The 24,865-nt window shown below is 44.0% G+C and overlaps 2 protein-coding genes and 1 long non-coding RNA gene across 6 annotated transcripts; 1 reads left to right on the plus strand and 2 right to left on the minus strand.

Moving 5' to 3' along the window:
• Positions 1–404: 404 nt before the first annotated feature.
• Positions 405–4,756, minus strand: LOC120675214 (transcription initiation factor TFIID subunit 15-like). Of its 2 annotated transcripts, none has more exons than XM_039956324.1 (8): positions 4,660–4,756; positions 3,199–3,315; positions 2,745–3,082; positions 2,426–2,638; positions 2,084–2,167; positions 1,348–1,429; positions 1,150–1,276; positions 405–931 (listed from the first exon to the last, which is right to left on the minus strand). In XM_039956324.1, exons 2-8 carry the CDS (start codon positions 3,313–3,315, stop codon positions 723–725), a joined length of 1,170 nt encoding a protein of 389 aa, XP_039812258.1. In that variant the 5' UTR covers positions 4,660–4,756; the 3' UTR covers positions 405–722. The 2 variants fall into 2 exon arrangements, with proteins under 2 accessions (XP_039812258.1, XP_039812265.1); XM_039956331.1 differs by having other exon boundaries at positions 3,183–3,315; positions 4,660–4,681.
• A 2,431-nt stretch (positions 4,757–7,187) lies between these two features.
• LOC120675227 lies at positions 7,188–10,850 on the minus strand. 2 transcript variants are annotated; one of them, XR_005675271.1, is made up of 3 exons: positions 9,813–10,850; positions 7,459–7,647; positions 7,188–7,374 (listed from the first exon to the last, which is right to left on the minus strand). It is a non-coding gene; the product is annotated as an uncharacterized LOC120675227 (long non-coding RNA). The 2 variants fall into 2 exon arrangements; XR_005675270.1 differs by having other exon boundaries at positions 7,451–7,647.
• A 7,021-nt stretch (positions 10,851–17,871) lies between these two features.
• LOC120675236 (bZIP transcription factor 44-like) lies at positions 17,872–20,021 on the plus strand. Of its 2 annotated transcripts, none has more exons than XR_005675273.1 (2): positions 17,872–18,924; positions 19,038–20,020. XR_005675273.1 is itself a non-coding variant. In XM_039956353.1 (2 exons), exons 1-2 carry the CDS (start codon positions 18,745–18,747, stop codon positions 19,621–19,623), a joined length of 480 nt encoding a protein of 159 aa, XP_039812287.1. In that variant the 5' UTR covers positions 17,876–18,744; the 3' UTR covers positions 19,624–20,021. The 2 variants fall into 2 exon arrangements, 1 of the variants encoding a protein (XP_039812287.1); XM_039956353.1 differs by having other exon boundaries at positions 17,876–18,924; positions 19,324–20,021.
• Positions 20,022–24,865: the final 4,844 nt, after the last annotated feature.

The raw sequence follows: 24,865 nt of genomic DNA on the forward strand, positions 1-24,865 counted from the left end.
CACACGCTACGGCGGTGATGGCGACAGCACGTGCATTTATTATCGGATATATCTTTCCTTGTGCAGTTGAGCAACCAACCCTGTAAAGATAAATTTGGTTAAAATTAGCCAAATTTGATTTAGGATAACCCTAATGGGACGTATATAAATAAAAAAGAGGTAGTATGAACTTTTTCTCTAATTCTCATATTCCGTTGATTTAGAAATGGTTATTCGCGGATAAGATAATGCAGGCAGCTAATGGCAGGTTCGCGGACACCACTTGTTAAACAAAAGAACTGATTTGTCTTGTTCCATGGAACATACTTTCTTCCATCTTCTCAGTCGAATGACAGAGCCCGCGCACATTGGGGAAAAAAAATTAAGGCTTTCCTTCATTTTGCAGCTGATGTACTTTGCTATGATTTTAGACCAGAAAGTAACGAAGCTCAAGTCCAAAACTCAATGACGACAAAGCAACAGCCCAGAGGAGTTTGTTGCTCAGAAATCCAAAGCTGCTTCGAGCTTGTGGCGGCCCAACATTGGCCCGGTGTCACACTCGATTTTACAAACATCAAGATATCAGAATAGCGTGCCAGTGCAGCAAATAATTCAAAGCAACATCAGGTCGACAGGAAAAATCAACGCCAAGATGCCAATAACAACACCACCACATCTCCATGGCTACAAAAATTGGTAAAAGCAATGTAAGGGAGGATCAGAAAGCCCTGTCGTTTCTCTCTTCACCTGTGGCGGCGATCAGGGTCACGCTCCCGACTCCTCTTGTGGTCATGGTCCCTTCCTCTGTCCCTCCTCCCCCTTTCCCTGTCACGGTCTCCGCTCCGGCTCCGGCGCCGCTCTCTTCCATGTTCCCTGCTCCTGATTTCCTTGTCATCATAATCATCCCTACCACGATCCCTGCTCCTCTCCCTGCCTTCCCTTTCACTTGAACCTTCAAATGCGAATTAACACCAGGTCATGTTCAGCACTGACAAAGCAACAGATTTATAACAGTAATTATCCCCTTTTTCTTCCCTAGATGCAACAGATATTCAAAAATTCAAAGCACAGGCAGGACACATACGACAAATACCAACAGACTGGATGATAAGTAATCCTACAACAGCCTGGAATATGGGCTTATCGAAGTCAGTGTGTCGAGAGGAATACCACGATGCTCAACTTCCCATCCAGCACGTCCAGACCCAGGAAGAATCTGTGCACTTTCAGTATGCTGTGCTTTGGCACGGAATTTCTTTTTGAGATTGCCAAACTCATCATATATCTCTCCATCATCCTATGATACAAGCCACATTTAGACATGGAAAGTAACTGTTACAATATATACAAATAATGTTCAGTATGTACCTCCTCAGCCTCTTTCCGACGCTTTTTAACTTCCTCTAGTTCTTCTTCGTCAAGCTCTTTGTACCCACCACCACGGCCACCCCTAAAATTGATAAATTAATTGGTGACACAAACCTCAATATTTGAATAAAGACCTTCTAGTTATAAATAATTAAATGCATGATTGCTCACTCATGGACATAACAAAAACATGCAACACCAAGTTGTGCTGTTGTATACATACATGTGCCGGGTTTTTACAACACATTTCACAAAATATTGTGCAAGATTCACAACTAGCCACTCACTATTGTCCATGGCCCATGGGCCAAAGTGTCACGGTACTGCACTGAACATCCTTCGAGTCCAGTTTTGAGCCCGAAAAGCCAAAACATGGTGACAAGAAGGCCACTATATCACTGCAGTTGACCTGCTATTTTTCTAAGGCTATCCTATGTTGATGCAAGGACACATTTCACCTGACAGTGAGTGTACCAGGTGGAAAAGCATGATGTTTAGCAACTAATGATTAATGAAACAACCCTCATGTATCATTCACCACATATAACAAATACGGCTCTTTGGATAAATTGGTATTATAATCTACAAGATGTTTCGCCACAGCAGGTCAGCCTGCCAGCTGTATGGGCCCAATAACACAAACTAAACTATACCTGCTCGAGTACATTTTACATTCAACTTATTAAATAACACGGTTATGAACCAGCCAAATGCAAATAGTAAACCTTGTACTTACCTTACACCGCCTTCATTCGTACCAGGCTTGGAAGTGTTACATATATTACATTTGGTCCGCTTAGCCCAGTTTATGTTACCGCACCTGGAACACAAATGAAGTTGGGTTTCATAACATCATCTCAGACAGCAGGTTTATAGTAAAGTACAAAATCACAACAGATATAGAGGGCAGCAGTTCAGTTTAAGCATAAACAAGCATACAATATCGAGGCTTGGAAAGCACTATCTTGTTGGTTTCATGAGGTAGCAATCAGGTGATACAAAAAATGAATGCAAAGACACAGCTCAAAAGATGTATCAAATCTATGAAATAGGAAAACTTAAGCTCTTAGTCTCTTACATTGGACATGGCCAATCATTTGGACCAAACAATCCAGGTGGACCACCAACAGCACCAGCACCAGCACCAGCACGGCTGCTTCCTCTTGCATCAGTGCTACCACGGCCTCTACCCCTACCACCACCACCACCACCAGCTCCACCGACACCAGCAGGGCGAGCAGCTCCACAGCGATTACAAACACCACGGAAGGCAAAATTTACATTGCCACAACTGAGAGAATAAATCATATCAGAAAGAATGGAATACACAATGAAGACTATAGAAGTCAACTTGAAAACTGAAGCGATAGAGAAGTTGCTCACCAATCATAACAGACCTTGTATTTGGACACATCCAATCCCCATCTTGCTGCCAGGCCTTTCCTGGACCATCACCACATCCTCTACCTCTGCCAATACCGTTATCCAATTCATCTTGTCCACCAAGGTCAGCAGTGATGGCCATATTCGTGGAATCATCAAATGCATCTTTACTTTTTGACTCAGCTATGTGAACCTGGATAATACTCCCATGGAAATCTTTGTTATTGAACCAGTCCACCGCAGCTGAAGCTGCATGTGGATCCTCATAGGTGACCGTTGCATCACCCTTTGGTTCATTGGTAACCTTGTCCCTATATATCCAAATTTTTGGACGCCCAGTCCTCTTGTCCTTCTGTGTGGTATGACAACAGAGGAGACAAATTTATCATGAAACGAAATTTGAAAAATGTAAGGGATCTTGGCGAACTTGGTAGTGGTTGCAAAAATGTTACCTGATAAGACCCATACCTTTAGCAACCCTATGCTGCCAAAATATTCAGCCAGCATAGTCTCATCAGTTCCAGGAGGCAGGTTGCACACATAAACTGAACCGTTTGGGGGCCCTCTTGACATATATCCCGCCATCTGTAGCACACCACCAGTATCATTATTTTAAATTGTTTTGCTTCAGAAAAGGTAGAGGGGCTACACACAAACAAATATTCAAATATATGGATACACAATGTTGTAGTTTGGGCTACAAACATCAGGACAGTGCAATGACTACAAACAAAAACAATAGTACAGGGACTACAAACAGACAAAAGAAGCATGGCGTAAAATTTGAAATACACTGATGCGGGATGTTTTAGCCGTAGAAGATCTTTGATAAACCTAAAAATGAGCTCTAGGATAATTTTAGGTGTAACATTCTCAGTTAATACACATTATTTCCTGATTTGTAATGATAGAGGTTGTGGCCAGAAAAAATATATTAATTTTATATAGCAAAACCTATTTCTACAGAATAATATGGGCCCTGAAAGAAAAACAATGAAACCAAACATAACAAGGGAGCAACAAAATTTAAAAAGCAGATCAATGCACTTCATGTTTCCATTCAGAAGACAATTGAAAATGTTACTATGCATTGCAGTCATGTTGCAATGTTGTCAGATGTTAAGGGAGATGAAAAATTATCTATTTCAGATGCCGAGTGCTGAACACACAAAGCGCTATTAACACAGTAAGTCAGCATGCAGGAGCACAATAGACGACTTATCAGCAGCATCGAGTGAAATGCTGCAGGGTTCAATCAATTATACAGGAGATCTGCCCCTATTATACTTTGTAGATCGACATTTCATTCATGATTCAGCAACCTACCAGCCATCAATATACTAACCCGCCATGCATGACCTACTTTCTAAATGACATTTTACACAAACATTTGAAGAATTCGATTTGGATAGCAGACAAAACAGATGAGGGGAATAATTATGAACTGGCGGCGCCGGGTAAGAAACCTCAGGTATTGCTGCATATGCTTAAATCAAAATTGCACAGTATGGGTCACACTCATTAACAGCAGTACCAGGGTCCTGATGTATATAACACTACTAAAACATTGGAAACCAGACGGTGTCAAGTGAAATCTGCCAACAGAACATGAACAGTAGCAAGTCACATCGTATCTCAGAACAACGCAACCGTACACAGATCGATAGGGATACAGGTGCCTAGTCAAATCCCCCAACTGGGGCGCGTGTTGTGGGTGTGAAGACGTGACGCTGGCCGAGAGTCCCACGAACCCCTAACTCCCCCCGCACCGCACGATGCAGATCTGCGCCCGTCGACTTGCGCGGGCGTGAAGAACCAACCTATGGCTCCACGCCAAGAGACGGGGCTCCAGAATCTCGCGCGGGCCTACATGCAGCAGCACGATATGGAACAGTTGAAGGGGGGAACCAAGGCAGCGGGGAAGCTCACCTTGCGTTGCCGTTGCCGTTGCCGTTGCCGTCGCCGTCGCCGGGACACGGCCGTGGGGCGACGGAAGGAAGGAACAAACCCTAGTAGGCAGGGTAGGCGGCGGCGGCGGGCCTCCAGAACCAGGAGTAGTAATGGTCTTATTCAGGGCGCAGAATGGGCGTTTTTTTATTTTTTTAAATCTTTTTTTTAAAATATATATTCGGTTTCATAATTTACAGATTTATACCCTACCGCCCGGCTGCGTGGCGGCCGGCCCTTGCCGCCCTCCTGCCGGGCAGTAGGGACCTTAATATAAATAAAATTTATTTTTAATCGCCAAAATGCGGCCTGGCAATAAGACCATTACTACTCCTGGCAGGAGGGCGGCAGGGGCCGGCCGCCCCGCAGCCGGGCGGTAGGGGTATAAATCTGTAAATTATGAAATCGAAAATATATTTTTTTGTAAAAAACGATTTTAAAAAATATAAAAATAAAAAAAACACCCAGAATGGGCCCGCCAGTCCGCTCGAAAGCGCTTTTTTTTTGCCCGGCCCAAACCCAGCACAGCATGGTGGCCTCCATGCCGGTGTTGGCCCGGCCCGGTGGGCATGCTGGCAGTGGGCTGCCACTTCCTTCCGTCGGGCAGCACGACACGGCTTGGTAAAAAGAATAGGCTCGTTAAGGGCCCATTTAACCCTCTCCTCACGATCACCTTTCTTTCACTGGAGTATAAAATACTTCAAACCCTAGCTGCCATCCACATCCGCCTCCCTCACTCGGTCAAGCCGTCGACGCCGCCACCCTGCAGCCTTCGGCTCCTCTCTTGTGACGCCCTCATCCACCGCTCACCCCACCCCCTCGCTGTCGACCGCCGCTCACCACGCCCCTCCCCGATGCCAGAGTTAGTGCTTGCCCCGCCTCTCGTCCAGTGGCGGACCCAGCAGGTAGTCCAGGTAGGCCTGGGCCTACCCGATGTTTTGGCACAAACAAATTTTAACGGTTCTTTTTACCCGATCGGAGGCCCAGTCCAGTCCGCACACTCCCAACCTCGTGCCCTCGTCTCCCGTCTCCCGTCTCCGCAGTCCACACTCCGCAAGGTTCCGCCGCCACCGCCCGCACCGCATCTCCTCTCGCGAGTCCCAACCTGCGGTCTCGGTCTCACCTCTCCCCCATCTCCCGGCTCGGCAGCGCGGCTCGAGTGGTCATCGCCGACTAGCAACGCTACAGCAGCGCGGCCCGCGGGGGCTTACTGGAGCACTGCCACCCATCCAGCCCCACGCCCTCGTCCCCAGGCCCCGACCCTAGCGACTCACAGCACCGCGCCCCTGCCTGTAGGCTGCGGCTTGGCCGGCCCCTGGCGGCGCCTGCCGTCCAGCGCGGGCACGCGGCGATGGGGTGCCAGGACCTTGGAAGCTCCGCCGCCCGACCGTCTAGCCCTTCAGTAAAGGTTAGGGTGTCTCCAAGGAGTTAAATTTTTTTTCCATTTTAGATTGAATTTGGGACTAGGATATGTTAGTGGTAGTGAATTAGTAGTAGAGCCATTTAGGGATTTAGTCATTATAGCACTTGATTTACAAATTGCAATAATTTAGCCTTAAAATCAGAGGTTGATATGTTTTCTTTGCTACTGTTATGTGTTGTCATTTGTCAGAAAAGTGGGAGAGGGTTAAATCAAGGGCTGTTATGTCCAATTTAAGTTGTTATTTGGAGATATTTTTAATGTATTAATGCACTTTTGGTTATTTCCGAATTGTTTGGAGACATTCCGAAGTACCGAACTGATGGATTATGTTTGGTTTGTACCATATTGCATTTAAATTTTTTTTGCTAGGACTACCTAAGGTTCAAATCCTGGGTCCGCCACTGCTCTCGTCGTTGGCCACCGCTCGCCCCGGCAGGCACGGGTGGCCGCCAGTCGGTGCTGCAGCGGGAGGCGCGTGCGGCTGCCAGCGGGCGCGGTGGCAGTGGCAAGCGCAGGCGCCAGCTGGGTGGCGCGGTGGCGGCTGCATGCGCAGCGGTCGACGGTGCGGCCGGCTCCATCGAGCATGCGGGCGGCGGACATGCACTGGCACAACAGAGTCCCCATGCTTTTCGAGCCGGCACGACATAAAATGGGCCGTGGGCTTGTCCTTGGGCTAAGGACATGGCATGACGGGCGGCACGGCACGACCTGTTTGTCTGGTCATGCCAAGGAAAAACTTACCGGCGGTAAGCCATTTACCGGACCTCACCGGTAATGGAAAAATACCGAAAACCTCTGGTTTACCGGATTTACCGGTCGGTAAACCAATTCAAATTTGAAACCACCGAATTTCGTATTTTTCGACTGGTTTCCGTTGTAATTTCGGTGGAATTCGCTGCATAATTACCGAAAAATGTTGACCACGGTAGAAAACAACAAATTGTGTTAAGAGAAGTGTAATATTTTCAGAGAATTATATCTAATTCTTATATATAATAGTTCAATATGCATAATGATTTTCTTACAAAGCAAATATTAATAGAATTGACGTGAAACATATGTATATCAATACAAACCACAATCCAAATGCAATAAAATATAGGTTCAACTTGTTAACACAATTTATAGGTTCAAATAAAATATAGGTTCAAATAATACAAGTCTCAAATAGTTAACACAAAATATACTCTAAAATTTTTATTTCGGTGTTTTCCCATAGGAAAACCTTACGACCGACCGGAAATTGTTGATGACTCCCATTGTAACGTCGAATCCTATAAAAAGGAATAAATAAAATGGGTGAGAAGATGTAAAAGAAATGAATGCAAGTGAGAAAATAAGATGTGTTACCTACATACTTAGGTACTCATTCGGAGGAATCTTGCTCTGGGGGATATTCCTGATAGTACATGTGAGGATTTCCATATGGGAGGTATCCTTGATAGTACATATGGGGATATCCATATAGAGGACGCGGAGGGACTGCCATCGGATGTGGTTGTGGTGGCCACACAAAGGAGGGTGCCGACGGGTAGCTGTAGGTGGAACTGACAGAGGTAGAGCTACCATCATCCTCACCATCGTACGGGCCTAATGGACGAGTATTGCTTCTTGTGCGACGTTGAGAGCTGGGTGCTCCATGATCTTGATCTTGTGTGGCATGGGTGAAGGCAGTCTCTCCCGTAAATCTCATAGCACCAGTAACAGCACCACTAGTAGAAGCACCACCACGATCATCCCCATCATCATCGTCATTGTCATCACCACCCTCATTGCCATCATCATCATCGTCATTGTCGTCGTCATCATCATCATCACCACCACTACCACCATGTCCATCATCACTAGGCTCTGGTGTGGTATCGTCAGTGCCAATGCTTTCCTCCTCAACGTCACCCTTTCTTTGTTTTTTTCGTTTAGACTGATTTGGAGGAATTTTGGTCTTTCTTTTCCCCAGGTGGGTGTCACCAATATTCTCTCTGGCCCAATCATCAACATTTACTGGCTCACCCACCCTACGTGCGAGGTCAGTCAAGATCTGAGCAGGCACAGGAGGGTCAGCAAAATCAGAATCTTCATCTAAGGTTGGTGCTCTATTTGATCTACCATGCTGCATCCATTCTTCAATTGGCCTGGTCTGCCGATACAATGAGAGATCCATGAAGCTAGTAGCAGGATCGAATTCACTTGCCTCAACCGTAGCTATTGCACGCTGAATACGAAGCCGAAGGTTGTAGTGCACATATACCAAATTATAGAGCTTCATGCTGCTTAACCTGTTGCGAAGCTTTGTGTGAATAAAAGCAAAGGAACTCCAATTCCTTTCACATCCACTTGATGATGCGCATTGAGAGAGTAGTCGCTTAGCTGCTATCTGAAGATGTGGTGTTTCTGAACCAAACATAGCCCACCAACTAGTTGGAGAAGTGCCTCTATCTTTTGCCATCCTCGCAGCAAGGTCAGATGAGAATTCTCCAAGTTTTCGACGAAAGAGCTCATACTCTTGTAGTGCACGTGCTGCTCTGCCGATGTCAAAAAGTCTCTCCAGCCCTTTCCGAAGGTCTCCAAAGACATTTTCTGATATTCCAAACGCATAACAAGCATATGGGTGTACGACACAAGCAGTGTGCGCATACGTACCTTCGAACACACTAGCCAACCTTCTGTCAACAATTTCCATGATCCTGTCACACCTTGCCATATCTGAATGGAACCGGGTATGATATGTACGCTTGAGGCTGTCGTACTCCATAAGAACTTCACCCAAAGTTGGAGTCTTGTCTTGATCAGCAAATCGCAAAAAAGAATAGAGAGGCTCCACATCATTAATAACATACTGCATGTTTGCCCACCACTGAACAGAGGTCATGCATTTGAATGCATACTTGCCTGCTTCAGTCTTGTAGTGGCGTGATGATCTATATTCAGTTGACATCATCCATACCATAAATTGATCTTTCTTCTTCATAAAACTCTCCAGAAACATATAGTTAGTGCCAAATCTTGTTGCATTCCATTTAACTAGCTCCCCACCAGTGGCACTCTTAAACATGGAGTGCACACTATTAGAATTGTATAACCATTGACAAATATATTGGGCACTCTGAATCATGGCCTTGTGATCATCCCACTTTCCAATATCTTTGAGAATGAGGTTGATCGTGTGGGCAAGGCATGGCTGCCACACAATGTGAGGGTACTCCTCTGCAAACAGCTTGCAAGCCTTCTTAAAGTTGCTGCCATTATCAGTGACTATCTGAATCACATCTTCTGGCCCTATATCGTTCAGAACAATTGTTATCTCCTGCAAGTTGTTGAAATCCATTAGAAAACTACAAATTCATACAAATGTCATGATCCATTAGAAAAATACAAATGATTACCTTAAGTATGAGCTGATGATCTTGTATTTTTCCAATTACATCAATATACTTCCAAAAGTACATCATTCCATTGCAATATACCAAGAAGTTGATTACGCTATTGCGAGAAATACCGGTCCATGAATCACATATGATAGTGGCACCATACTCAGGGAACTCTTGCTTCCACTTGTTGATCTCCTTCTTTATCTCCTCCACGTTCTCTGAAAGATATTTTCCATCAATGTCCCTCCCAGTTGGGATCGTTACCCCAGTACCTGCATGCAATAATCACATATGATCCGGGATGTAGAATACAAATTGGCATGCAATAATAAATGATTATTTACCTTGTTTCTGTGTCTCTATGATGGCCGCCCTAAAGTAAGGGTCATCTACCTTCCGTCCAGGAATACCAACGGAGTGGCAAGCCTTTGACCACGCCCTACCCAGCAACTCTCTCGCAGTCCTCCCCTTAGACGTCCAAGGCCCCGTATCAATCCTCTGCTGCCTCGGTCCGGAAGCAGTAGCAAGGTTATAGTCCCTTGCCCGCTCGGGGATATGTGACCGACTCCTAGAAAACATCCTCCCAATTGGTCTAGAGCCACCACCTGGATCCCGTGCCTAGCCTGATCCAGAACCACCACCCCTCTCATACCTTGGACCAGCCCTTTGCCTAAACTCATACTCTTCCCGTGAATGTCTCAAAGCTTGCTGCAACTCATCATCCTGCTCTTCTTCTTCTTCCTCACCTTCCAAGTCAACATATTGAGTACTTCGAGCTGCAGCATCTCTCCTACGTCTATCTTGCTGTCTTTCATACTTCTTCGCCTTTATCTTGTCCAACTCGCTAATGAAAAAGTTCTTCACCGCGGGGGGAACCGAAGGGCAATCAATAACATCATGACCTCTATGTGCCAAGTGGTCCTTGAACCGTGTTGCCCCTCCTCCGCTCTTTGATGTGCCACAATACTTGCACTTGAAACCCGATCCCCTTTTTTCTCCATGCTCCCAAACAGGGTCAACCATTTACCTGCAACGGTGCAAAACAATTCAATGCTCACAGTTGGTATTGTCAGAAGCATTCGGCACATGAGATTTACCTATGCATGTTTGCACTCATACCAAATACATGGGAAAAATAATATATCTCATAAACTATGAACAAATATGAACTGAGTACATATCAAATAAACACTACAGGTCATTAACTACTTGGATCCACAAGAACAATCATCTAAACACAAAATCAACTCACCAAACCCACGGATCCGGTCGGCCCGCAGCGGCTTCCACTCGGGAAACTCGGTTTCTCGCTCGAAAATCTCCGGAAACCGGGCGGAAAACACCGGAATCCGCACGGCCCGCAGCCTCGGCGCGCGCGGGAGGCGGAATCCGCTCCTACCGGTCGAAACTCGGCGCGCGCTGACCGGATTCCGGCACTAACAGGCCGAAATCTCCTGCGCGGAGACCTTCCAAGGTGAGCTGCGTGGGGGGAGGAGCTGAGAGTGCTCGGTGTGAGTGGATAAGACGGCCACGGCGTGTCCAGACCGGTGGGGGAATGGGGTGGGGGTTAAAAACTCTTTACGGGTTAACGGGTGACCCAAAATCTTAACAGGTTTACTCATTAACTAATGGGTCAGGCGTTTATTAATTTTTTTCGTGAGGTATTTGATGTTAGATTTCAATGACAACTGGTGAAAATAACTCATAAAAATCTCTAGTTTTTTATCATATTTTTTACCTATTTTTTATAAATTTTTTTGAATTTTCAAATTTTGAAAACAGAAAATCCGAAATTTGACCGGAAAACGTTTCCCGGAACCGACCGGAAACGGTAAATTTTACCGGAAACTGGTGTTTTCCGTCCGAAAATTTTTTCCTTGGGTCATGCCGGGCCTGGCTCGATCAGCCACGGCCCAAAATGCCTAAGATTACAAATATCTACTAGTATTTTCTGAAATTATTAGAAGTCACATGTTTAACTAGCAGCCAAACCAGATATAATATTTTGCTATATATTGCTAGAATAATTAAAAAAAATTCGTTCTACATAATTATGGTCGATGAATAGTACGGGCCGTGTAAATGTATGAGCAGTTTGGGCCCAAGGCCGAAGATCATGTTCCATCCCACGTTCTGGGACCAGGGCTGTGCCACGTCACCGACCTTCTTTTACGTCTGAGCAAGTGTTCACCTCGTAGTACGTACGTACACACCTGCCGGTGAAGAAGCATCATCCAGCCATTCAGGTAAGGGACATGCAAAGCATCCAGAAGCACACATCATCGATCGGTGCACTCTCTTTTTATCTTGTTCGTCGTCTTCTTTATCTTCTTAACCCTTTTCTCCCCACTTTTTACGTGCCAGTACTCTAGAGCAACAACGTATCCACATAGCTGGCTCTTCGGTTCTACAGATGAATAGATGGCCGGGCTGCGTGCATTATATTGGTCCACGCACGTCTACACACGCCCACGGATAATACCACTCGTTCAATAATCGCCTTTATTTTGCATCTTTTTGTGGGGGTGAGATCATCACCAACAAGCCAATGAGAAAATTAAAACTCTACCACTAGGTAGTTACCACTAGCAGGTAGAGGACAGCAGGGTCGTAGTGATGCTTTGCTTGATCATCAACGACGATTACTATGGTGACGCGTCCCACACGCACAAGCTTTACTACTTTTCCGGCCGCCCCAAAAGTTATAGCGCCATGATACTTTTGTTACTCCCTCTGTTTCAAAAGAAGCACTCTATCCTAGCTCGAGTATACAGTATTTTGAATGACTTTTAGGACAAGATTTTCACAGCATATGGGAAAAAAAGATAGGTTATCTGTGGGTCATCATCCTCTTGTTGTCAATGCCTTGAAATATTATCCTCGTTAGTCATCGAGGTTGCATCTTGCACAATCGATTAGTATATGTATGGTTTGTATTACTAGTGTGTCTACTTATTATTACAACATGCGCATTTAACTGTTCAATACTATATCTCATGGTAATTAAGGTTCACAACTGCATGATGCTAACGCCATGTGTTTTCTACAGCGGAACGGGTAATACTCCCTCCGTAATGTAAGTTACTTTGTTTATTCTAAGTTAAAATAGTCTAAGTTTGGTCAAATTTAGAGAGAAGAATATTAGCATGTAACACGTCAAATAAGTAAATTGTAAAAAATATATTTCATAATGGATCTAATTATTATCATTTGATATTTAAAATATTATTATATTTTCTATGCGGACGACGTTGTGAGCTCCAGTCTGGGAGCTGGCCAACCGGGGTTCGATCCCCGGTTCCCGCACTTGGGACTGAGCTTGGGGGCTCGGTAGGCTGTCCAGCTGGGGCTCGGCAGCCCACCTGCGGTTGGACGCGGGTGCCACTCTCCTCTCTCTTAAATGACGGACCAGTGCTCTTGGCAGCTTTCAAAAAGAAATTATATTTTCTATAAATTTGATCAAATTTAGAACAGTTTGGCTTAGAACAATCTTAATTGCCTTACATTTTAGAACGAATGGAGTATATGTTTCTAGACTACAAAAGAGGTGTCCTTGAACAACGTGTTCTTTTTTCTTGTGACAGACGGTGTGACATTTTAGATATTACAAGGTTCTCTCGTCCCTCGATACGACATACATACAGGTCCAGCAAATTTTTTTAGATTGTACGGAGTATTGGGTTACGACAAGATAAATAAATGAATTATAATTTGAGACATACAAATCAAGATTCAAATTATATAGTAGACTGGAGGATAAACAAATCAAAAGCCTCAAAGGCATCTCGATCGGTTGTGGCGAGCCATGTGCGGTTGTTGCCTCATTCTAGGAGGATGTAGTGTAGCCAGGAGTCTAGGACGTAAGCAAGAAGAATCTCGCAAGACCATGCATGCCCATCCTCTATCTCTTCGGGCTTTCCAACGTCGTAGCTAGGTAGCCCATCAGTTGATCATAAAGAGGAGCAAGTACTATAGTAGGATAGGAAGGCGCATGAACGAAGAGAACAAAGCTTAAGAGCAAGGCTAATAATACAGCCAGCTATTGACGGTAAGGATTCTTATAGTCTATCTTTCAGCCAATTAGTATAGTAATTTAGTCATTCATCGTTAAAATAATTATATAAGGCCCACATGTCTCTCTCACAAGATTTTTTAGTTTTTGTGTCTAAACTGGCTGCAAGTTTGTAGCCCACCTCTCCTATCTCTCATCTTCTCTCTCCTCTACCTCAGCATTTAGCCTTTTTGTAGCTTGCTATAACACTTGCTCTCAAGCATGAGCTCTAAGGCTCATCGAAATTAATTAACTGGCACATCTATATAAACAGTTTATAGAGGCTGATAAAATTGTATTTGTAGAGACGGGTGCACTATCCCCTCCTACTTTAGAGGTATTGCTACAAATTATTTTTTATTAGTGTGGAGAAAGAATAGAAACCTCGATCTGTAACAACTTATTAGTGATTTTAACTGCATCCAAGCAGCACTCTAGGAGAGAGTACTCCCTCCATATTCTAAAGAAAATTGTTTTGAGTTTTTCTTAAGTTAAATATTTTAAACTTTGACTATAAATAAATTCTTTTAGGTTGAGTTTGGAAATACAAAATAAGTAGATTCATTTTGAAATGTAGTTTCGTAAAAACATATGTTGACTATATTTTACAAATTTTTTATAATAAAAAGTTAGTGGTCAAAATAATTTTTAGAAATCGTGTGGATGTGCTAAATGACTTCCTCTACGGTATGGAGTACCTGTCTGTCTACCGTCTCCAATCTCCATCTGGGCAACATCATGCATCCTGTCCTTGGCATACATCATTATTGCAGATTCCACTAGCTAGTTGCTTTATCAATTACTTTACCTAAGCTAGCTAGTGTGATGTTTGATTATGCAACGAGCATATAGAGACGTACTAAGTACGTGTTGATTGACCACAAGGCGACGCCACGTAAACCACGGCTTTTGACCTGCTGGTCCGTGCGATCGATGGAGCCGCCAGTGCCACATGGAAAGCAGGGACGCACGGCATATATGCTTGCTCCGATCCGATTACTTTTCCTTTTCTGTATGCGTAATTAAACATGTCACTAGCTAATTAATCAATAAACAAAGCCATGGATCGATGGTCCTAGAGATGGAAAGCTTAATTAGATCCGCCATGGATTTGTCTGTCGGTACACCGTTAGAAATAATTTCGGTTTTCCTCTATATCTTTGACGGTTTCTGGCACACAAGGAAATTTCGGGCCATGTTTGGTTTCCTAGTGCACATAATTCGAGAAAAGACTCTCGCATGCATGGAGTGCTAAATGAAGTCTATTTGCAAAATATTTTCAGGGATGAGTGTAACTTTTCGCGACAAATCTAATGACGTTAATTAATCCATAATTGGTTACAGTGACGCTACAGTAACTATCCTCTAATTACGCGGTCAAAGGCCTCATTAAATTCTTCAGGGTTCATAGCGCAGGGTTCTGGAGTTAGTTTTGTAAATTGACTTTATTTAATACCGTAATTAGCAGTCAAAGTTTTCTAGTACTCTCTAGTACAGAAAACCAAACATGGCCTCGATTTCTAGTAGTGAGAGAGGCAGAGGCAGCAGCAGTAGTAGTACAATATATTTAATTGCGTACGCTGTAAGCTAGCAATTTAAAGCTAAGTGATCTGAAATTAAACATGTTATTGGCTTGTTGCCGACCCCATGCATGGCATCCTGCGGCTCCACTCTTTACTTGCACGGCCTCGTTTGTTAGCCTTCTATAATTCAACATCAGCATTTTTTGGCCCATTTCCCCTAAAATAAAAAGAATTTTTTGGCACATGGACGACATCTCCTTTTATAAGGTGCGCGTGTATTAAAATTCAAACTTTACAATATTTGACTATTATTTTTTTATATAATTTAAACTTTATATGATTGAATTGGAATAATCAAATATATTTTACTATAAATATAAATTTATAACCATAAGTGATATAATATATAATAAATGAATGGTCAAAGTGTTATTTAAAAAATCATATCATGTTATACCATCCTTATAAAAGTGGAAGGAGTATATATTGCAGGCATGCTACATGGAGATAGAGTAGGCAGGTAGTAACATAAAACCTGTTGCCGCCAAACAAGTGCTGCGGACAATATAGGCGACTAGCAACAACTGCCTATGGTACTTGAAATGTGTGCGCAAAAGGTTGACGATCCTTCTAGACAGGCCCACGTCTATTTGCTGCCAGATCAAGATCTGTCAGCAGAATGAACTGACTTGGTTCTGGACTGGTAGGTGTGGCTGAAACGGTGTTTGCAGCATCCTACTACCGGAGCATTCTTTTTTAGACGAAAGAAGGAATACATTAGACCATAGTTGAGTACGTCATCAGGTTACAAGCATATTGAAATACAACTTGATCATCTAAAGGTCTTGTATAGTCTAAATTCTCAACTCCGGACCTATATGACGCTTCGTATAGAAGGCCGCACAGGCAAACACTCGGCGTGCACAGGCAAACACCCGGCAACAAACTCGAGAACAGAAGCCCAGAGAATGGCGGCCAACACTCCTGCAGGCGAAGTGGAGAAACTGCTTTCTTCTTGTGTCTTCCGTCTTCTTCTTTCTGTCATCGAAGAAAAAGAAAGACACCAATCCAACGGAGGAAGCAAATCCGCCGCCGCCACGCCGGAAAGAAGTCCAGGAAGGATGACGACGAGGTCGCCGGCCAACCAGACAAGTACCCCAACAAGGGGAAAGGCCATAGCTCTACCCCGCACGCTAGAAGGTAGAGAAGATCAGATCTCACAAGCAGCACACCGTGGATGACTTCGCCACCAGCGACATCAGCGGAGACTGCAAGGAGGAGCAAAAGGCTCCTGCGACCCTTGCCGGAAACGACGCCGACGTTGCCACCTCCGGAGAAGCACAGGAGAAAGGACACCGAAGCCGACAACTCGCACGCCATCGCCGATAAACGAGCTAGTAGAGAATATCTACAGCTATACAGTTCCACGCGCCAAAATGCCGGGCTCCCCTACCCGCTCCGGCGGCCTCCGCCGGCCGAAGGCCGCCGGAGGGGAGGGAGCCGGCAGATCGGCGGGGAAAAGGCGCTCGCCTGCTTTTCGCCCTCTCACTCCTGTAGCAACAAGAAGGGGGGAGAAGCAGCTACTACCGGAGCATTCAAGAATGCGAAGATGCAGTTAACTGAACACTGCCGCAAAAGTCTGCTAATCAGAACGCACAGATGCAAGTTCAGCTATCAGCAAATGGTCCGCGAAGAGGATGGGTTTGTTTGAGCTCAGACTTTTCAGCGATCCTTCACCGAAAGTTCTCCTGAACTCTTTGCTTGGATTCTAGTTGAGACTACACGCCATGCTGATGCTGTTGTTGTCAACACAACACAATAATTGATGGCTGGGTGCCATCATGGAGTGGCGCCAGGTCAATTCAAGTCCAACAAACTGTATAGCTCAGAGCCATTTTCCATTAGTTACAATTACAAGAAGATGCAGGCAAGTGTTAACTCTTATTATGTTGTTTCTTATTATAGTTTCTATGAATTTATGTATTAATTAATTCACACAAAACTACTCTGGAAATACTAGCGAGTGATATTTCTGGCAATAAGGATAGCCATCCCAACATCGAGAATATATTCTCAAAAATTTATGTATCATAGCACACTCAAAAAGCTCACTTTGATCACCTGCTGGTAGCACAACACGTTACAAAGAACGAATAGAAGGCATCTCAATCGTTGTCAGTTTTTTTGAGTGACTATTTTTTTTCCTCCTTACTTTCGTTTCTGGCACGCTCTTGAAACAAAAATCTTGCACAAACTGTTAAGGTACTAACCCAAATTCAAAGGAATTATCGCTTGCGTAGATCGTGCGCGCACTTAAAAGGGAAGAAAGGACGCTCATAATTTCACTTGCCGATCAGATTCAGTTCATTAATCGCAACTAGAGGTCTCTGATCCCACTAACGAGTTCAGGAATCAGACGGCTTCTTGGAATCGTAATATGAAATGGAAGGAGGAGCTTTGTTTTCTCCATGTTCACACTTGATGATGCAATCTTTTAGCTAGGGGGTATTCCCACCCCTGATGAAGAGTCAAGATAACCCCTCTCGCAATTACTTATCATTTTCAAATCTTTCTGCTCAAAATAAGTACAGGACTACCATGGGCTATTCAGAAACCACAGATGTCGCAAGCAATCAATCGAACCAGTGACGACGAATATCAGCCCACAATTTTTATTCTTTCCACTGCCAGCACATGCCACTGAAGATTCCAAACACCTCTCTCTCTCTCTCTCTCTCTCTACTTTACCTTCTCCTTTTCTCCTCCACCAGAACTGTCCATTTTGCCATTTTTTTTCTTCTCTGAAACCACCCAATTTTCAGCTATAAATGGCCCCCTCCTCCAGGCTTCAATTCCCTTTTCCCCTCTTCCCCACCTCCCTTGCTAGGTTTCCTTCCACCACTACGTTCTGCCCTTCAGCTCCCCTAGTCTGCTCAGTAACAGCAAGGCTTGTTGCTGACACACCTCAGTCTCTTGACCTGCTGCGAGCTCAGCCCAGCCTTTCCTTGAAATTCCAACCTTTCTCTCTGAAACTTCCTGGTTCCAAGGAGAGGTTCTGCCAGAATTTCTGGTCCCAAAGATCGATTTTCAAGGGGAGGTTCTGTCAAATTTTCCTCTTGTGAACGTAGATTTCCCAGGGGAGGTTCTGCCGAAATTTTCTGCACTGACCACTCACTTTTCCAAGGGGAGGTTCTGCCAAAATTTTCTGAGCTGACCATCAATTTTCAAGGGGAGGTTCTGACAAAATTTTCCTCTCTCACCATCAGTTCTCCAAGGGGAAGTTCTGCCAAAAAAAAATTTTGAGCAAGAACCTGCCCTTTCTTGACGCGCACATACATATATATACACACAAACAAATTCTAATTTTAACTGAAGAAGAGTACTTTGATCCTTGTTCTTGATGATAGACTTGCAAAGAAGCCGCGCAGCATCTGATTAGATGTTGTTGCTCGTCCTGTCCGAGCTCCCCCTTTCTGGTTTTATGGTCGGCTCCACCATCACCCGCCTTGTGCAGTCCTTCTCCGTCGTCTTCCTCTACTGGTTCTATGTCTTCTCAGTAGCATCCCTGTAGTTAGTTGTAATTTTGCAACTAACTAAGTTTTCTCTATAGGATATAATTAAGATAGTAACAAAGGGGTACGTATACGTGACACATAAGAGCTGAAATAGTTGAGAGTACACAAGAGGTGGTGAGACGTGACCATGTCAAGTGGGACCTTGTCTGGGTCGAGTTTAGGGACCCGGAGCTCCAAGTCGGAGGATGACCTGGACCTCCAGGCCCAGATGGAGAGGAGGAGGAAGCGCAGGAAGGAGTCCAACCGGGAGTCGGCTCGGAGGTCTAGGCTGCGAAAGCAGCAGCATCTTGACGACCTCACCTCACAGGTATACATGCGCTATTTATGTTGTAGCATAAGTCTATTTGTAGTTCATGATGAAAGCATAGATCCAACAATTTTGTTCTATTGTCGTAATTACTCTTTTTTTTATTCATGTAGGCTTGCACTCATGTGCAGGTGAAAAAGCAAAACAGATGTGAACAAAGGCCACTTGAAATATCTGGCCAAACAAGCTCAATAATTGTGCTGCCTTTCCCCAAAGGCCCCACAAAATCATCTGTTGCTTGCTAGCCAATTCACAGAATAAAGCAACAAATAAATAAATCTAAGATCATGATTTTCTCTAACCATATTTCGATTTTTTCATCAAAATTGTACCTGCTTAAAAAAGAGGAAAAGGTCAAATTCATATCGCTAAGAGGTATGGTATTGTGTGGTAAAATAGGTAAAACACCTGAAGGACCAGAACAAACAGCTCAGCTTGGCACTAAGCATAACCAGCCAAAACCTTGTGGCAGTGCAAGCACAAAACTCTGTTCTGCAGACCCAGAAGATGGAGCTGGACAGCAGGCTGAGTGCCCTGACTGAGATCCTCTGTTACATGAACACCATCACTTGCACCAATGCAAGTGCTCCTGCAAATCCAGCCATGGCGAACAACATCACATCCAGCAGCTCCTATGATCTTCTTGGTGCCAGCTGCACATGGAACCAGCAGCCAATAGACATGTACCAGTGCTTCTAGCTCTACAAGAGAGAAGTGGTTGTTACATGACATAGTGGTAGGGCCAGAAGGAAAGGAGGCAGACAGGCATCAAGCTCTTTTCAATCATGTAGGGTCTTTGTGTCACTATTGATGTATGCTTGATGCCTCTCTCTTAATTGTGTATTTTGGAGGAGATAGAGATGTTTTGGTTTTCTTGTTGCTGGTGGTAGAGCCTAAAGGATGGGGAAATAGCGAAGTTGTGCTTGGCATTGTGTGAGGTGGAGGGTGTTGTACTCCGGTAGTTGAGGGTAGAGGGGAAATAATATTGGGCCAGACTGTGAAAGAGAAAGGCAGGGGATTTTGTACTGGCTCAAACTAATGCATAAATGCGTAATGATGATGATGATGTTTATTAAGATGTCGATTTGATGGCTCCTGATATCCTTTGTGCCTCTTTATAACCCCTAGGGGTGGACTTTCTAATGTGTTTGGTGATAATGTTTACTAAGATTTGGATTGACGGCTCTTGAGACTCTGAATGCTTGTCTATGCTCGTGTTGTATGATAAATTGTCTAGAAGAAGATTCTCTTTGCTTTAGGTTGCTAAATTATATAAAAAATTGTCTCTCAATTATAATTAGGTATTAATTACTAGATTACCCTTACTAACAAAGGGTTAGATCTTCTCTATACAATATACGACTAAGTGGTGGTATTGTACACCGTAAAAGACCTCAATTATAAAAGTGAATCAACAAAATATAGTTGTTTCTAAAAATAAAGGTCCAAACACTCCAAGACGTCAAATTATAACAAAATATATTGGTTATGGCTGTTGTTTAAATTTTTAATTGGAATGACAAGGATTCTTTTTGAAACGACGAATGACAATTGGTTCTCATCTGCTTGTCTGACAAAAACTTATACAAACTATTTCTGTTGAACTGTAGAAGGCATTTCTTTGTCAGCTTGACTCTCCTAATTTCCGCACAAACTTCTGCTACTATCTATACTGACGACACCTAAGATATTGAAAGATAGTGTTTAGAGCTATATGAATAAGTCTAGGTTTAGTATATCCATGAGATTGAGATCATGAGTTTAACTTGGCCTGTAGCTTTCAAAAAAAAAACTTCACCTGTGCCTTACGAAAATCAGGAAGACTAGGAATTTTCTAGTCCTAGAAAGCAAGCCAGTCCCTTATCTAAAAAAAAGAAAGCAAGCCAGTGAAAATTACAATTTCACTCTGTTGCAATAAGCCGAATTAAAATGAAATAGACTATACATGTCAATCATATCTCTGCTCCTGCAGCAGTTAACTTCCTAGGGGTGGACTTCTAATTTATTTTTCATCTATATTTGATTGTGGTGATAATGTTGACTAGGGTTAGGTTTGACGGCCCTTAAGGGTCTCAATGCGTGTCTATGTTCCAGATGTTTCATAATTAACTAGAAGCATATTTTTCTTCGGTATAGCACACCTAAAATCTAAAGTTGATTTAACAATTTTTTTATAAAAGTAATGATCCAAAAGAAATCCTAAATATTAAGTTATAATCAAACAAGCACTAAAAGTGACGATTGTCTTTTGAATTGGAATATATTAGTATTTTGAAACAAGAAATGAGAAATTTTAGAACTGGTTCTCACTTGCTTGTTCTCGCAGAAACTTCTATGCTTTGTTTATGTAAAAGAAAGCATTTTGATCAAGTTGCCACTTTCATTGTCTTATAAACTTTCAGCTCCTGAATATCAAAAATGGAGTTAAGAGTTAGGTCAGACTTGAGCCTCCATTAAGTTCCTTTTGAATTTGCCAGGTTTGGTTTAATTTTACCATAAGTTTTAGATTCCCATAGCGCCATATGAGTTTCATCTTCTCTTGTGCCATATAGAGTTTTAAAAAAAGTAAGGCTTGTGGAAATATTGCATATTAAGAATTTTCTATCCATAGCAAGTCAATGTCAATTATATTGTGTTGCAAAGAGCTGAATCAAAATGAAATAAACATGTAGTTGTAAAGTGTATCTCTGTTTCCATAGCAGTACACAAGAGCAAGGACATCTTAACTTTAAAAAAGGTATGACAGGGAAACGTTTGTTCACAAAGAAAACAAACGATAATAATCTAAGGAATAAGGGGAAAATAGTAAGTATGATGCAACCTATGAACTTATGCAGCGCCATTTTGAAGCTTTTGTCATTCCCTTTTTTTTTACCAAATAAGCTTTCAAGTGTGAACATTTATATATATAAATAAATAGTAAAAATGGCACCACATTTACACTAACAGATCTTATCTGAATGGATAATTCATTTGGATAAATTTACCATAGTGTAGTGTGGCCACCCTTCCACAGATCTGGAAACCTAAAGGAGAACAGATCTTTAACAACTCTCAGACAAAAGAAAACAGACACCTACTTTCAGAAAAAACTAGCAGTTATTATGGCTGCCAATATCAGCCATGAGAAGTAGAAAAGATCTAGAAGACAGGCCAAAAAGATGGAGAGCTCAGTGTCTTGGTAGGAACTACAGAACAGTGGGAGCACTTATCAACTTTTGCAAAGTGGGATCATGTGGCATTTCTCTATACATCCTCCTTTATTTCACGAACGAGGTAGGCACTGTTTGTGCTCTCCCAAAAGCTATGTGCTCCTACAAGCACTAGCACTTGGATTAACTTTTGTAATTTCTCATGCTAGATAATTAGACACCATATCAACCGAATTAAGTAAACGATTCCTTTAGTTTTAGAATCTTGAGCAAACTACTAGAAGCAACCTGAGCTCCTTGTAGAGATCAAACTGACAACCTCTCTTTATAAATCATGTAACCTTTGAGAAACGTGATCCAGTCGAAGTGAGACACTCGCTGTAGTTGGCATATTGAGCCGTCGATGATCAAAAGCACAGCAACTGTGTTGTCGAAAATGGGAGTCACAATATGACTACACGACATCGAACCATAGGCATGACATGGAAATGGCACCAAATGCTGGCCAAATTACATTGTGACATCAATCCTGTCATCCTGCTGGTCTGACCTCTCTCTTGTGGCCTATGTGGATGCTTACTTGTGCACTAAGAAAAATCTGGTACCTTTTACTTCATGCCAAATCGTCAACATGTCAAGGAGGCCTAAAAGTTCAGAATTTGTGGCAAGGCCACATCAAAAGAGAAAGAAAGGTGTAAATAGTACTTTGAAAGGTGTAAATAGTACTTTGAACTTCAACAGACAGTGTAGGTATGGTGCCTAGACTAGAATTTACCCTTTCACCAGTGATAGCCCTGTTTTGTGCCATCGTAATCCTCCATGTTCGGGTGCACGATAGTAGCCTTATTATCATAGCTTCTGGTTTTATCCAGGCGAAGTTGATAGCCCGAAGAAAACAATTAAGGTAGAGTTTTCTTGTCTTAAAATCCCGATTCTGAATAATCCTCTCTATCCTTGATTCTACCGGTGTTGTGTCCTTGGATGAGCCCGAACCTTAGATAGTGTCCTCACGTTCCCTAGGATTCGATAATCCTTGGAATACTCTGAGGTGAAAGTTGCAACGGTATCCATGCGCTTGCGGATTCTTTCGTGAAGCTCAAAATATACCAACAATTAATGATACATCCAGGTCATACATTAGGAATCTCCCTCTCAGAGCAGACCTTTTCAACTGCCTCTTTGTCCAAGATCTGCAAATTCAAAAAAACAAATACTAATAAGATGCTTTACGTTTTCGTGGTAACATTACTGTCACTGAATGTTATATAGTTCCTGCAAGTAACACTAAGCTTACATTCATGATGTGCCTGGAAGTCTTGTCGAGCCTCTTGAACTTAATTCGTGGGCGGTGCGCAACCACTAGAGAGCTAAAACCCTCATCTTCTGAAGCAACCTCAGCATTTTCCACCGTGGAGAAACCCCTCATCAGAAGAGCTCTCGCACAGAAACCAGAGGCGTCAGGAACACCATCACCGGGAATGATCTGACTCTGCACACAGACAAATTGAACATAGGCCTGTTTGGCATGGCTCTGGAGCTAAACTCCAGCAGCTCCAAACAATTTTCTTGCCAAACAGGTCAACTCCAAAACTCCATAGAGCTCCAAAACTCTGGAGTTGTAGTTCATTTTTTCTTGAAGTTTTGGAGTACGTCTTTTGCAGCTCCAGAAACTTCTATTATAGACCTACACGTGGAGTTCGGTTGAAATTACCCACCAATGTCACCCATTCCACAAAAAATGGTTCGTTCTTTTCTTTCTCCCTCGCACGGTCGCACCTCCACTCTCGCGGATCTCCTCTGGGCCGCCGCCGCCGCCCTCCCCTCCCCGTAGGTGCCGCCCTCGGCTGCTGGTGGCCCGCTCCGCCGTCGCCCACGGCGGCCTCCCCTCGGTCTCGAGTCCCCGCGCGATGGAGCCCTCCCCGCCAGACCCGCCCTCACCGCCGGCCCCTGCCCTCCCCTCCCTTCCCACCGGCCCCGACCTCCCCGCAGGCACCACCGTCTGTCGCTGGTGGCGCGCTCCACCTTCACCAACGGCGCCCTCCTCACTGGTGGCGCCCTCGTTTCCCTCCCCGTCGATCCCGCTAGCCCCATCACGCCACCGCCCTCCCTCCTCGCGTGCAGACAGTGCGCGTGCGGAGGCCGCCACGGCGAGCAATCCGGACGGCGCTCGTGCGGAGGCCGCCTCAGCGTCGCTCCCCTCGCGGGCTCGCCGGAGCAGCAGCCGCCTCCTTCCTCGCCGGCACCGAGCGACAGCGGCTGCGTGGATTTAGGAGAAAGAAGACAGAGGGAAGGGTAGAGTATGACATGTGGGTCCCGCAAACTAAGAGCAAAAAGGACAATCCACCCTCACAATGCTCTTTTTTGAAGCTGGAGGCACCCTTCATGCCAAACATGCCATTCAGCCTGCTCCAACTCCAGCCAAAACTAGCTTCAGCTGGAGTTTTAGAGTGGAGCTGAGCTGGAGCCATGCCAAACAAGACCATAATGGACACTGACAAATTAGACTAACAGGGGCGTGTATCTCTTAATCAGAATCCTACCCCGATTGGACGGCTGAATCCATAAGGCCTTAGGTATTGGATGGCTGAGGATGACTGTAGCTGCAAGCTGTGTGGCTACAGGAGCAGCAAATTCTAGGTGCCTCGCGGCAGCTCCACGGCTTCCGGCTCGGCAGACATTCCGAAGCAAAGATTGCATCCTGAGGCCCATACCTGAGTTGAAGGTGCACAGTAAACTGAGATCAAATCACGCAGAACAAGTGAGATCGCGAGTTTGGCGTTAGGCCATGT

This window comes from Panicum virgatum, chromosome 2K (genome assembly GCF_016808335.1).
Source record: "Panicum virgatum strain AP13 chromosome 2K, P.virgatum_v5, whole genome shotgun sequence".
Lineage (NCBI taxonomy): Eukaryota > Viridiplantae > Streptophyta > Magnoliopsida > Poales > Poaceae > Panicum > Panicum virgatum.